The sequence below is a fragment of the Genypterus blacodes genome, unplaced genomic scaffold, assembly GCF_046128005.1.
Source record: "Genypterus blacodes isolate CSIRO-AG114 ecotype Tasmania unplaced genomic scaffold, CSIRO-AGI_Gbla_v1 ptg000055l_1, whole genome shotgun sequence".
NCBI classification, from domain to species: Eukaryota; Metazoa; Chordata; class Actinopteri; order Ophidiiformes; family Ophidiidae; genus Genypterus; species Genypterus blacodes.
The window spans coordinates 2,557,501-2,570,647 of record NW_027466867.1 but is presented as its reverse complement, the minus strand read 5'-3'; the positions used below and the strand labels follow the sequence as shown (position 1 = coordinate 2,570,647).

The 13,147-nt window shown below is 49.2% G+C and overlaps 1 protein-coding gene across 1 annotated transcript; it reads left to right on the top strand.

Annotated features, from left to right (window-relative positions):
• The first annotated feature begins 9,847 nt into the window (after positions 1–9,847).
• LOC143002303 (uncharacterized) lies at positions 9,848–12,572 on the top strand. The gene is made up of 8 exons (XM_076152342.1): positions 9,848–9,960; positions 10,151–10,189; positions 10,355–10,579; positions 10,678–10,956; positions 11,026–11,304; positions 11,397–11,621; positions 11,700–11,822; positions 11,900–12,572. The coding sequence occupies exons 1-8, from the start codon at positions 9,918–9,920 to the stop codon at positions 12,385–12,387; spliced, it is 1,701 nt and encodes a 566-aa protein (XP_076008457.1). The 5' UTR covers positions 9,848–9,917; the 3' UTR covers positions 12,388–12,572.
• Positions 12,573–13,147: the final 575 nt, after the last annotated feature.

Sequence of the window (13,147 nt, the reverse complement as noted above, 5' to 3'; positions counted from 1 at the left end):
AACTGTGTGTCTTCAAAAGCATCCATATTTATTTGCTTTTTGTGTGTGTGTGTGGAGTTTGCAGCAGAGGCAAAAGATCAAAAGTGCCAAGTCATGCCAATTACTCCACACACGGCTTCCTGCTCCACCGCTGCTCGTGTCGGCGTGCGTCTCTGCCTCACAACGCAGCTCAGCGTGCTCACATACCACCACCAGAGCAGAAAAAGGGAGGAAGAACCACACAAGCGCATCACAAATAAGTTTTCTCTAATCCGTCTGAAGCGTTTTGGGTGGATGGTCTTCTCTTTAAGATGAATTAATTCCTTCATTATGCTTCATGTTTGGCAGGCGAGGCCTCCTTATGTTCCGCCCTGGTTTCTCGGTGGCAAAGTCTGGCTACAGGGGCTTTGCCATCATGCAGATCTGGACACGTGCCAACAGTCGTCTCGTCTTAACGGCGGCAAGTGACGGAGGGAAAGCGCCCGACGTCTCGATGGCAGGAAACGGGCGCATCGGAAAACACTCAGACAGAGAGATGGGACTGTTATGGAGGCGGAGCTCAAATAAGTCAGCATGGGTTTGAATCCCTAACCGGATGATTGAATGCAAATCAGTCCGACCCTGTCCGAGAGGAAGTCTGCTAGTTGAGTGTTCCCCCCACCCCCCTCGACGTTCCGAGACCGAGCGGCTGAGCCACGTCAGAGCGTGCAGAAGGATCCGTTACAGCGTTAAAGCGAAGCAGGCGGGACAACGGATCAGATGCACTGCAGCACAGGAGCCAGATGAGGGAGGGAAGGAAGACGAGGACAAAAGCATGTGTGTGTGAGTGTGCGTGCGTGCGTGCGTGCGTGCATACGTGTGTGTTATCCTTTGGGCCCGCTGTTGCTGCCTGGGAATGTGTGTGTGTCTCCCAACACCACCCATGGGAGATCTTGCCTATTCAATCAAACAATCAAATAAAGGTAAAAGACACGACGCGTCCTCGTCCTCGTCCTCTCCTTCTGAACAGCAGCGTAACCGTGGGCGCGTTTCATTTACACGCTCAAAAATGGATGCTTTACATTTCGGCTGAACGCTGGGCTAAACACTCACCGGGTTTTGGGAGATTAACACTATCACTCATGTTCACCAGGAGGGAGCGGGGAGAGGCTGATTGATGAACAAAATCTCATCAAATATTGAACAACATTGAGTCTGAGTCGGGCGCGATAAGGAAGACGAGGGACGGGCGGAGAGTCCAGGGCAGCCCACTAATTGGGATGTAAATGTGAAAGGGGGGAACACACACGGGAGAGAGAGAGAGAGAGAGAGAGAGAGAGAGAGAGAGAGAGAGAGAGAGAGAGAAAGTTGTATTTTGCATAAAGCCGAGTAATCAGATAGAGGGGCTGAGCGGAGGAGAGTGACGGGGAGAGGGAGCGAGCCAAATGAGCGGCAACACGAGGGCGAACATGGGATGGAGAGGAGGAAAATCAAATTAAATTAAATCCAGGGACTTGACTTCATCTTCTGCCAGCTGAATAATGGAAAGTACAAGCGCGCCTCCCCAAAGTCCTCCACTCATCCAAAGTGCTGCTACTCACTTTGTCCTCCTACCTCCCCCCCCCCCCCCCCCCCCCCCAATAAGAAACCTCTGGATGATTAAGTGGACTTCCGGGTTCCCTTAATCGGACGGGGCTGCAGGTAACGTCTTGTTTTCGGCCTCGAGACGTCCCGAACAACCTTCACTCTGAACTTTCCAGATTTACGACTGCAGGCCTGCTTGAAAAACAAAAAGGATGTATTATATGCGATGCTCACTGACAGACTGAGCTTCTTTGAACAAACATGCAGACAGAGTGAGAAGAAGAATCCTTTCTTCTGGACGAAAGAACTTTAAAGTGGTTAAGAATCACTGAGGAAGTGATTAAGACCTGAAGAGAAGGTGAAGATCGATAGCGTGGATGGAAATGGAATGAAACTAAGATCGCCCAGGTCCCGATTAATCAGGATAACGAGGACAGAGATGGAGACCCTGAACGCCACGTGACTAAAGATGGATGGGTAGAGAGATGGAAGTAGGAGTCTGTGCCCCTCTGCCTTTTCTGAAGCTGTGCGGTAACATGTAGGACTTGATAAGTGCCACAAAGTGAGCAGGCAGCCTGACACACGGGCGGTGATCGTCCCCCTTTGCATTGTGGGGTTTTCTCCTCTCCAGTCTCAAAGGACGGTTGTAAGTAAGAACGAGCACAATGTGCCGTGAAGTCCATCAGCTACTCTTTGCCAGTCTCTCTCTCCCCCCCTCGCTCTCTCTCTCTCACACACACTCTGTCTCTATCTAGGACAGAGCGAGTGTATAGATATATTTTCAGTGTATCGGTCCCCGGAAAGTAGAATTGGAGATCATCCAAGGAACAGATTGTCCCACTTTTACGTCCTGCAAAAGTGGAACGGCCAAGTTCTGTCCTCCATATTCCTTCCATTTGTCTCTGGGTTTCTCTCCCTCAGCCTCGTTCGCGCCACCACCCGTGCCCTTGAGAGTGACAAGGAGCCGTCAAAAACCCTTCAGACTTCAGGAGGAAGAAGAAGAAGAAGAAGAAGGGGGGGGGTAGGATGATGTATGAAGGCTGCGTCGCTGGCGTACTCGTGACAGGACGTGTCATCTCTCCAGCTGCTAATTAAATCCCGTGCTGGACAGAATGGGATGAAAATCAACAGCGTCATTGGCAATCACGGCTCCCTTGATTAACTTTACGGGCAGATGAGGACGACAAAGGATTCAAACACAAGTCTCTTTCTAATCAAATCACGCTGATCAACCCTCCGCTTAAACACAAAAACCCCCAAACCCCACTTATCGTTGATTACACGGGTGATTAATAATTACTCCCGCTTCTCCTTTTCACAATAAAAACATTCCCTCTCCTCTGATCCGACGCCTCGGCAAAGGACGGAGGGGCCACGTCTTCCTTCATACGTGACACACACACACACCGGGGATTGACCCTTTAAGCCTCAAACACATCTGTCTGCGAGCGTCGACAGCGCCGGAGCCGGTCCGTCCGATCCGGGGCCGGGGCTGGAAAGTGGGCTATCTTTCCCCTCAGACTGTGGGTGTAAGTGGGTCAGGCGGTGCTGGGCGCTCAGGGCCTGGCTCGGGCTATACTTGGCTAGCTGGAGACCTAAATGCTTGAAACATCCCCGCTGCTATTCCTGACACTTCCCCCCCCTTCCTCCCCTTTAACGATAACGCCGCTTTGATCCGGACGCTGCAGATTCTTTTGTCATCCTAAACTTGCGTAACAGACAGAAAAGCCACGTCAGGGTTTCTCCATCAATCAGAGTCCACACACACCAACTCTCCCGGGGTCAGACCAGCGGTTGGAGCTTCACCACATGGTTTCACAACCCAAACACTGAGGAAGCGCTCACATTGCAAACATACACACGCGACATCCGTGATCCCGCCGCTAATCGAGGCTACAAACCAGGCGACTCCACCGAAACCAAACCCAGCTGCTTGTCATTTTAAAGCTCAACCAAACCCAACTGCAGTGTAGGAAACATCTAGAAATGAAAGGAGAGCTGCAGGACAACACATCCAGAGTATTTACTGGACACCATTTGACTGCAGAGACAACAGAAGGTTGTTATTCTGCACAGGCGTCCTTTTGTCTCCGCCTGGTCAGACAGAAAGGGAATTAAATTGCAGACAGACATTAAAGCGGACATCAAAGCAGCCGCACCGCTTGATGCCTTCGGTTTTTGCGTCAAACCCAAGCGGGAGGGAAGAAGTGCAGACGCAGGGTCCAGACTCACAGAGCACACACACATTTATGATAACTTTTTCAAGGGCGTCTGTTTCATCCTGGTCCCTGAGCTCCAAACTAAAGACCTCAGGCCTGGAACACAATAAAAGCAGGCCACAGACAGACCAGTGTCTCTCACACACACGCACACATTGAGATGAGCACAGGTTCTAAGGCGTTGGGTGGAGTTTTGTCGCAGATAAACAACAACCAACCACAGACAGAGTGTTGAGCAGTGACAGGTTCACTTACCTTACACGTCCACTGACACAAAGAGACACTGAGAGACAAAAGTGAACAAGACGCTAATAAATGCTGTTAGACATGGCTGACTAAGAGGGAGCGTGTCGGTGTGTGTCAGGCGCCGTCAAAGCTCACCCACTCACCACAGGAACAGGAACGCTGATTGATTTCCACTTCCACTTGAAACTAAACTTCCTAATATGGTTACACAGCAGATATAGGTTCCGTTCTGATTGAGCTTTGACCTCGGAGCGTGCGGAGGACGTTTTGGAGGCCAGAGGTCGGCGGATGAAGAAGAAGCGAGCGTGTGCTTTCAATCCAGCGGGATGACATCATTAATAAGCTGAGGCTGTCATAGCAAAGTTAATATGGAGTGTGAGCGCCCGAGGCGACGCCTTCAGGTCCATATTAAACTTCTGTCTCATAACTTCCATCTCGTCTCCCGCTGCCTCTCACAGATCGGGCTTACGTTTTGTTTCCAGGAACTGAAAACGCTGGAGCTACGGGCTTAGATCGTCCAGATCTTTACCCCCCGGGGGGAAGAAAGGAGCCTGCAGAGTCAAGGAGGAGAAACAGGACTCCTCTCCTGCTGCCATCTTAATGAGCAGCAGGAGGAGAGGCTGTCAGCTCCACAAACAACAATAACAAAAAGCTGATTACAACTCTTAATTAGACTATAACTTTGATTTAAACATTAAAGCACAACATAAGGGTGTGTGTTGTTACTTTCAAAGGCCCGGTGTGAGACGTGTGACAGCTCATCAGGCTCGTCCACGCTCGCTCGAGATCCCCCTGGGAAGGATTTATTAAATTCTGCTGTGGATTGTTTGCACTTTGTTGTTCTTCTCCACGGCGGTTGCCATCGGTGTCACTGGAATATTCTCAGGCTCTTTCTCGTCTATGTGTCCTACGCTCCTCTCCATACTGATCCCTGGAGAGTCACTGCGCCACACCGGCGGAGTCTCATCTGCCACACTGACCGACACACTTACACACTCTTACTTGCTGGAACAGGCAGGCGAACAGGCAGCGATGGTGGAAACCCTCTCAATCAAACGTGTCCAGGATTCTGGCCGACACGCAGCTTCTTCCTCCACCATGATCCCCTTTGGCATTGTCCCCACATTAACTACAATCACTCCGTCCCCTTTGTTCCCTTATGACCGATGCTTTGTGCGTTTGTGAGGAAGCCATTAATCTTACTCCACCCGCTCTCCTCTAAATTGGCCTGTTTGTGTATTTTCTCCTCCCTCCAGATGAATTCCCCCGGGCGCAATTCTCCGATAGAAAAATATGCTTTCAGAGCCAAAATTGCTTGTTGTGCATTACACCGGGCAGGCCTTGGGAGCCTGCGCATGGTCAATGGTGTCGTATCTGTAGGATCAAAGTGTGTAGAGCTGGAACGCACGCACGCACACACACACACACACACACACACACACACAGACACACACACACACACACACACACACACACACACACACAAAAGACCTCTGACAAAACGTGTGTGTGTCCATAGAGGGTTCCTCCACCAGGCGAACACATCAATACAGAGAGCAGGTAACAGCCGCCGCGACGAGTCACATCACAGGAAGTGTGGTGTGAAACGGGGGTGTTGATGATTCCCTCCTCCTGCCTGATCACCTTTCTATCACAACACTTCCCCTCTTTCAACGCACACCACACAATCTAACGCAACTCTTTAACCCCTGGGTGGGCGTGGCTTAATCGTCAAAACATGCTGAATCTCATGAAAGAGTCCAATCGATCAACCAGAGGGTTCAATGATGCCAGTAACCTTTGACCCAGATATTGTAGCTACATGGGGATAGAGCAGGGTCATAATTAACTTCTCTGCCTTGGCGGAGGGATACACACACACACATTTCCCGTCCTCTGAAGCGGTGAGGCAGCTTCGGCGAAGTCCTGCACTCATTAAAAACTCATAATCGACGCCGAAACAGCGCTTTAACGAGAGGTGAGCGGCCGGGGCGAGGCAGTAAACTCAAACTCCGGCTCATTACACAAGATTCATTCAGACGGTTGAACTTTTCCACCATTGCTGCCTCTGCTGCTGCTCTTCCTCACCTCCTTCCTCTCTCTCAGGTCGTCTCATCGTTTCCATTTCAAACCTCATTACACGCCGATGGTTCACATTAATAAGCAAGAACAACTGAATCTTTGGCTAGGCTCCATGTTTCCCTTCACTGCTGTGTTGGAAATGACTGCAGCTAATTAAGCTTTAACCCGGCGAGTCTGTTCTGCTCTTCATCTGCACCATTGAGGAAGAAGTTGGGCTTTGAAGGCTCTGGGATGATTTGTTACTCATCCTGACACACTCACACACCCTCCAGCTTTAAACATAACAACAATAAAATACATTTCTTTCTCTCTGCGCACCGAATACTGGTTTATGTTCCGATTCCAGCTTTACTCGTCACTCCTCCGGCGTTAAATCACAACAAACGCGCTGGAAACCAAAAGAATAAACACAGAAAAGTGACTGTACCTGATTGTGTGTTCAGTGTTCAGTCCGATCACATCAGTCGGTCCCTCGCTGTATCCGCAGTGACCTCCTTCATCAACCACACACACAGAGTGGAACACAAGAGGGGGGGACTGAGGTTAGAAACGACGATGAAGATCCAGCTGGAGGAATGAAGATAAAGGAGACAATGAGGGGGGAAAGTACTTTGGAAGTCACATTTTCCTGCCTGCTGCTTCTTCTTCTTCTCCTCCTCCTCCTTCTCCTCTTCCTCCTCCTGTAGTCTAAAGCCAAGCTGAGACCCCGGACTGTGCAGCCTGGCGTTTTCACTCTAACACACACACCGGCACACACACACGCCCTCTCTCTCCCCTCTCTCTCCTTCCCTTCCCTCCCTCACACACTTTCTCTCCTTTTCTATCATCATTATTGCCTCGTTGAAACGGTAAAACGCCAAACTAATCAAAAACTGTCCAACAAACACAGCGACGCCATTATTGGAACAGAACAAATAAAGGAGGGTGGCTGCTGAGATGTTTCATGCTCTTATTCAGCGGTAAACACTCTCAGGTGACGCTAATAGCCTGACTTTAAATACACTAGACACACAAACAACATTACTGACGGTTGTACTGGTACATTTAGAGACATTTTACTTTCTGAAAAGTTACTGTGGCTGTAACAGCTGATGAGTTAGGCAGCTGCGTGGCTACATGGCCCCGTTAAGTCGCTAGATAATTGGAATAAACAGCCAAAAAATGTCTCAACGACTCGGTTAGAAAGCAGAGCAACTATCAACCAAGTCTGGATATAATTTTAAGTCATCTCAGACCAAAACAGAGCCAAACGAAGCGTGATTATTGGACTTACTGACACCAGATGATTGCCAACTAAACTGTGTGCTAAACTGTTAACAATCAAGCCTCGTATCCGCTGATTATGGGGTGTTTTCTGCCCCCTAGTGGCTAAAAACAGTTGGTGCAGATTTAATCATGCCATTAGGAAAATCTGCTCTCTTTTTATGAATGAATTATTGCTAAATCAGGCCATTTATGACTTAAAGGTACATGACGATGATTGGATAGAAGAGATATAATTGTATAACTTGTGGATTCTAATTAAAATAAGATTTAAAAAGAAATATTAAGTTGTATTGTGTGGAACAACAGGAACTTCTTTGGTGTGGGCTCAGAATTTCTCAATCAACCCTTGCACTTACACATATTAGATTACGTCATGTTGATACGATATAATACGGTGCTTTGATGCAGATGATGACACATTGTCCTCATGCTCACATTACACAAGGACCTGCTTGGTTAACATGCAGTAATGCACACAGTAACACACACTGACAAGAGGAGATGAAGATGAAGATGAGTCCTACCATATCCAGTTTCCTAAGTGCGGCACAATGCCTGCACTTTTGGCTGGGTGAGTGCTCTAGTAATGTATGCTCTCCTCCATTCCTGCACCACTCCACCGTCTGCTGTACCTTCACCACACTGCAGCCGCGTCGCCTCCTCTGCCTCCTCAGCCTCCGCTGCCTCCTCTGCCTCCTCTTCCTCCGCTGCCCAACGGCCTGCTTCGGAGGAACTTGCTTTCTGTGTTAACCCCTCTGGTGCCAAAGATGAGGACGGGGAAAGTGGGTCACGGGCAGATGGAGTGTAGTCAGAACATGCCGGCTGTGTTTGCAGTTGGGCTTTGGCTGAATTAGAAGTGGAAAGAAAAGGAAAACAAAGGAGGAGAGGGTGGAAAACATCTCATCTCCTCTCAACCCGAAGCTGCATAGCAAAAAGAAGATGGAGATGAATGACATGACAGGTTTAACATAAAGACTCATATTAGTTTGACCTCTTAATCTATACAGAGCAGAGGAATGAGTCAGAATGCTCCTCTTAGAAAGTAGAAACGACTCCATTACAAGTAAAAGCCCTGAAAGGAGGAACGGCAGATAGAAGAAAGGAAAGAACCACAACAACAACAAGGACATTTCAGGAGGACATGCCATGCTTAAGTTGTAAATGTGTAGTTTCTATGTCAATGTGGAGTAAATGAAACAAACAGGAAACACACAAGTTCATTAAAGGTCCTGGGTCACAGTAACTGAATCTGATTGAGGCATAAACGTGAACCTGTTTGCTCATTCACGTTCCTGTTATTGCTCTTCTCTCCCTGGACATCAAAGGTTGTAAACAACATTCAGTATAATTGAATATCTGCTTCACACACGGACTCCTTCTGCTTCACCAGGACTCTGATTGAAACCCGGTGCGGTGCTGCCCTCAGGTGGTGATCTTAGGTTACTGCCGCAGAGCTGCTTGAGAGGAGAGACATGAAGGGTCATCTCAGCCTCTAGGCTCTCCTCCTGACTTCCTGTTTCGGTCTGACTGCAGGGGATTGAGACAGAAAGACAAAGAACCACAGCTTTGCAGTTTCCTGTGCAATATAAACAAACCGGCTGGTCGTATTTAGAAAGATAACAGAAACACCAGATCACACAGATAACTCTCTGTGCTTATTTACAGTCAAGACAACACTTCTTGTTGCAACTTCCCCTTTTTTTGAATCCCCTCACAGTTTCCCAGAACGATTTCTCTCCCTAGAATGGAGAAAAAGCATTTGACAAAGGGGAGAAAGCTACTGAGTTGTCGATGCGGCGTTCACACCTGAATTAGGCCTGTTGCAAGTGTTTCCATGGCGATGACATCTCCAGGAAATATCTACGCTGGTGAAACTGTTGTGTCACTTTTCAGTGTCATGTTATGGTCATGTGAGCTTCTTCCCCTTTATTTCTGTAAGTCTTACTTCTACTTTAGTTTACCAAGAAGTAAGAATAAGAGGAAGATCCTTTATTCTGCTGGATCAGCGGCAGAGTCAATGCTTATAGAAGGTCAATATTCATTTCTCAGTGGAGATTAGGTGATGAGGTCGTTAGAAAAGACATTTAAAAAGACAACAAAACTACAAAAATCGAATAAAATCTAACACTAATAAAATGACATCATGTCAGAGAGTCCCACTCGATGTCCTGTGGTGAGAGAAGCACTGAGGAAGAAGAAGTGATCTCATGTACTATTTTTAAATGTGCAGAATCGGCTTTTTACTGCTGTTAAATTTGATGATATAATAACAATATTATATCAAATACAAATACAATTAAAACGCAAACAAACGGTCATGGGAACGCAGAGACAAAGATCAAAGATCAGCTGGGGTTTAGGCAGACAAGCTTTCTTTCTCTTTCTTTGTCTTTAGCTCTATCTCTCTTTCTGACCGACACACCCACACACACACGTACACACACGCGCACACACACATCCCACAAAACCACAGGACTTCCTCCCTATGAACATGTGAAGCAGCCACTTTGTGCCCTGCCACTGTCCAGCTTGTTGTCACTCTGGTGTGTTCACTGAAGGAGGATGAAGAGTAAAGAGAAGCGTCTGCAGCTGCTGCTGCTGGGAGGTGAGACAAGAATAATAGTATTATTATTGTAGTAGTAGTCGTATATATATTTGTATTTCATCATTTTTCAGCATTGCAGTTTTACAGTCTGGGCTTTCTTTAAACTTCTGGTCCTTTTAATGAGATGAAGGAAGAGGAAGTGAGTCGTTCCTTATTGAAATTGAATAACTCTTGTGTTTTGTCTCTTTAGTCTTTGTGCTGCAGGTGAGCTGTGAGCCGAAGCCCCTGGGTGAGTAAAGAGCTCACATCAATCAATCAGCTTTGATCCTGTGTTTGGAGCTGTGTATCATTAGATAGCAGCATCACACACGCATCGTTCCCTCCCTGCACGCACGCTTGACTGAATCCCCTCTTTCCCTGTGTCCCCCGTCCCTCCGTCCGTCCGTCTCTTTAGTTTCTATGTCTCCCAGTTTCAGTCCCATCTTCTCTGGGGACTCTGTGAATCTGATCTGCAACCCCAGAGCTGATAGCCCGGTGACATGGTTATTCAACAATGTTGCCGTTCCAGCCCTGATGGACCCGACCTTAAGTATCGCAGTCGCTGCTCCCAAGAACTCAGGCTCTTATGTGTGTGAGTGTGGCGGCCAGAGGAGCGACGCCTTCATCGTTGAAGTCCTGGGTACGTTTACCTCTGACCTCAAACACAAGTGTCAGTCAGAGTATTGATGATGAATATCAGTGATGAGGATCCGACTCTACCTCGGCCTACCTGCACAGATTACCTCCCCCCTGCCCAGCTGTCCATCAAGAGCGGCCAGCCCGTGATGAGGAAGGGCGAGGGCTTCTCCCTGGAGCTCCATAGCGATGATGGCGTGCACGGGTGGCGGTGCAGAGTCCAAAAGGACGGTACGGTGAGAAACATCTCCTTCAAGGGCGAGGCAGGACCCCACAGCGTCACCATCCACCCTCACAGCCTGACGGGGCCCCGGGCCATGTACTGGTGCCATGACAAGAGCATGCAGCTCCGGAGCAGCCAGGTCACAATCACAACCTCAGGTGGGTTTACTCAGATTCAAATCCCTCAGCTGCATGTCGTGATGTCCTAACAACGACGGCCGTTTCCAGAGAAGCCGGTTTGCATGGAGATGCTGGCCAGGCCGGCGGTGCTGGGGGAGAACCTGAGTCTGAGGTGCCTCGTCTGGGGAACGGATCACATCAGCAACACCGTCTTCTACAAAGACGAGGCGGTGGTTCAGGACGGCCGCAGCTCCACCTACCAGATCAACAACGTGACAGAGCGAGCTAAGGGGAGATACAAGTGTGCCGCCACCTTCACCTACCCAGGCCACACCGGAGGACCCCCATACAACAGGACCTCTGATGCTCAAGAGCTCTTCGTCCAAGGTATCCGAGGAGTCTGAGCCGAGTTCTTCCTTCTTCATTCTCCATTCTCTGTCGTCCTATAAGTCCATCTCGTCTGCTTTGCTCTTCTTCAGCCCCTCCTCTCAGGGCCGTCCTCTCAGCAGGTAACAGCCTGGTCTGCTCCTGCCCAGACTGCCCCCAAGGAGCCTCCTACCGTTGGTACCGCAGGGAGCGCAGTGAGTCGTTTGCACGTCTTCTGTCTTCTCATGAAAGCTACCTCGGGCCCACGGAGGATGGGATCTACGCCTGCAGAGCCGTGTGGACGGACAGGAGGACGTCTCTCAGCAACATCTTCTCGTGTGAGTTCCTGTTTGCTGATATAAAGTATGAATAGAGGAACCTGGTGATGGAGCTCTCACAAACCTTCTCTCCTGTAGATGCTGTACCTGGCAGCATCCCCAGCGGCGTGATCCCCGCAGTGGCCTTCACGTTCTTCATACTTTTGTGTGTTGCCTTGGTTTTGGTGATCTACAAATATGCTCAGAAGAGAGATAGCACAGGTAAGTGACCACTCTGCATGCCTTTGTGTGTGTGTGAGTGTGTGAGAGATGCTGAGGACCTGCTGCTTCCTTTCCAGGCCCCGTGTACGAGGTCGTGGCCCTGAAGCAGGCGTCACCGGGAGAAAACGAATACGGGCAGCTGCAGCAGCAACACGGCGATCAGGGAGAGTACCACACCCTGAAGGCAGCGGGCGGAGAGAGGAGAGAGGGGGAATACGAAGGGCTGAAGAAAGAGGAGAGGAAGGGGGGGGAGTACGACACCCTGAATACGGAGGGCGGGACGAGCCAAGAGAGGAGAGGGGGTGAATATGAAGGGCTGAAGAAAGGGGAGATGAAGGAGGGAGAGTACCACACCCTGAAGCCAGCAGGCGGAGAGAGGGGAGAGGGTGAATATGAAGGGCTGAAGAGAGAGCAGATGAAGGGGGGAGAGTACGACACCCTGGGCGTGGGGGAGGGAGCAGCAGGAGGGGGAGGAGGAGGAGCAGGAGGAGGAGACGGGGGGTACCAAGCACTGGAGACGAAGGACAGGGACAAGGAATATGAGAGGCTGCAGGGAGCGGAGTGAAGGCAGGCGGAGGCTTCTGACGCTGAGACGACACCAGATGATGGACGTGCTGCTGCTTTGATCTACATCTGAGTTCAAGGGTCATGTTGGGCTGTGTACCTGTTGTTCTGGCCTCTCCTGATCTGCTGCTGTTGTTGTTGTTGTTGTACGCAATGAAATAAATAAAGCATTTATATTTTCCTTTACTTTGGCTGTGTGAGGTTTTGTTTCAGTTTCCCACTCATAAAAATATAACCCAAGATGTGACACATGAGGGGTGTGTGTGTGTGTGTGTGTGTGTGTGTGTGTGTGTGTGTGTGTGTGTGTGTGTGTGTGTGTGTGTGTGTGTGTGTGTGTGTGTGTGTGTGTGTGTGTGTGCGTGCGTGCGTACCGATCAATGACAAAGGCTGAACATGGAGACAACAATTTAGGCACAGACAGCAGGAAACAAAACACAAAACATCTATCTTACGTGTGTGTGTCTGTGTGTGTGTGTGTGTGTGTGTGTGTATAGGGCCAAAGGTATATACAGCTGGTGAGATGATGATTTGCAAGTGTGTGTGTGTGTGTGTGTGTGTGTGTGTGTGTGTGTGTGTGTGTGTGTGTGTGTGTGTGTGTGTGTGTGTGTGTGTGTGTGTGTGTGTGTGGGTGGGTGTGACAGACTTGCGAAAGTGCAGCAAACACCAACACCCAGCTGAGCTCTTGCTGATTCGGCTGACACTTTGACATGATTACTTCCTCTTCTTCTTCTTCCTCTCTGGACAGGTCTTCTTCCTCTCTT

Excerpts from the sequence above, each read along its gene's own strand:
- LOC143002303 (XM_076152342.1), top strand. The coding sequence starts at position 9,918 with ATGAAGAGTAAAGAGAAGCGTCTGCAGCTGCTGCTGCTGGGAG. Across the intron at positions 11,622-11,699 it reads TCTCAGCAACATCTTCTCGT|ATGCTGTACCTGGCAGCATC; the intron begins GTGAGTTCCTGT and ends TCTCTCCTGTAG. Across the intron at positions 11,823-11,899 it reads TCAGAAGAGAGATAGCACAG|GCCCCGTGTACGAGGTCGTG; the intron begins GTAAGTGACCAC and ends CTTCCTTTCCAG.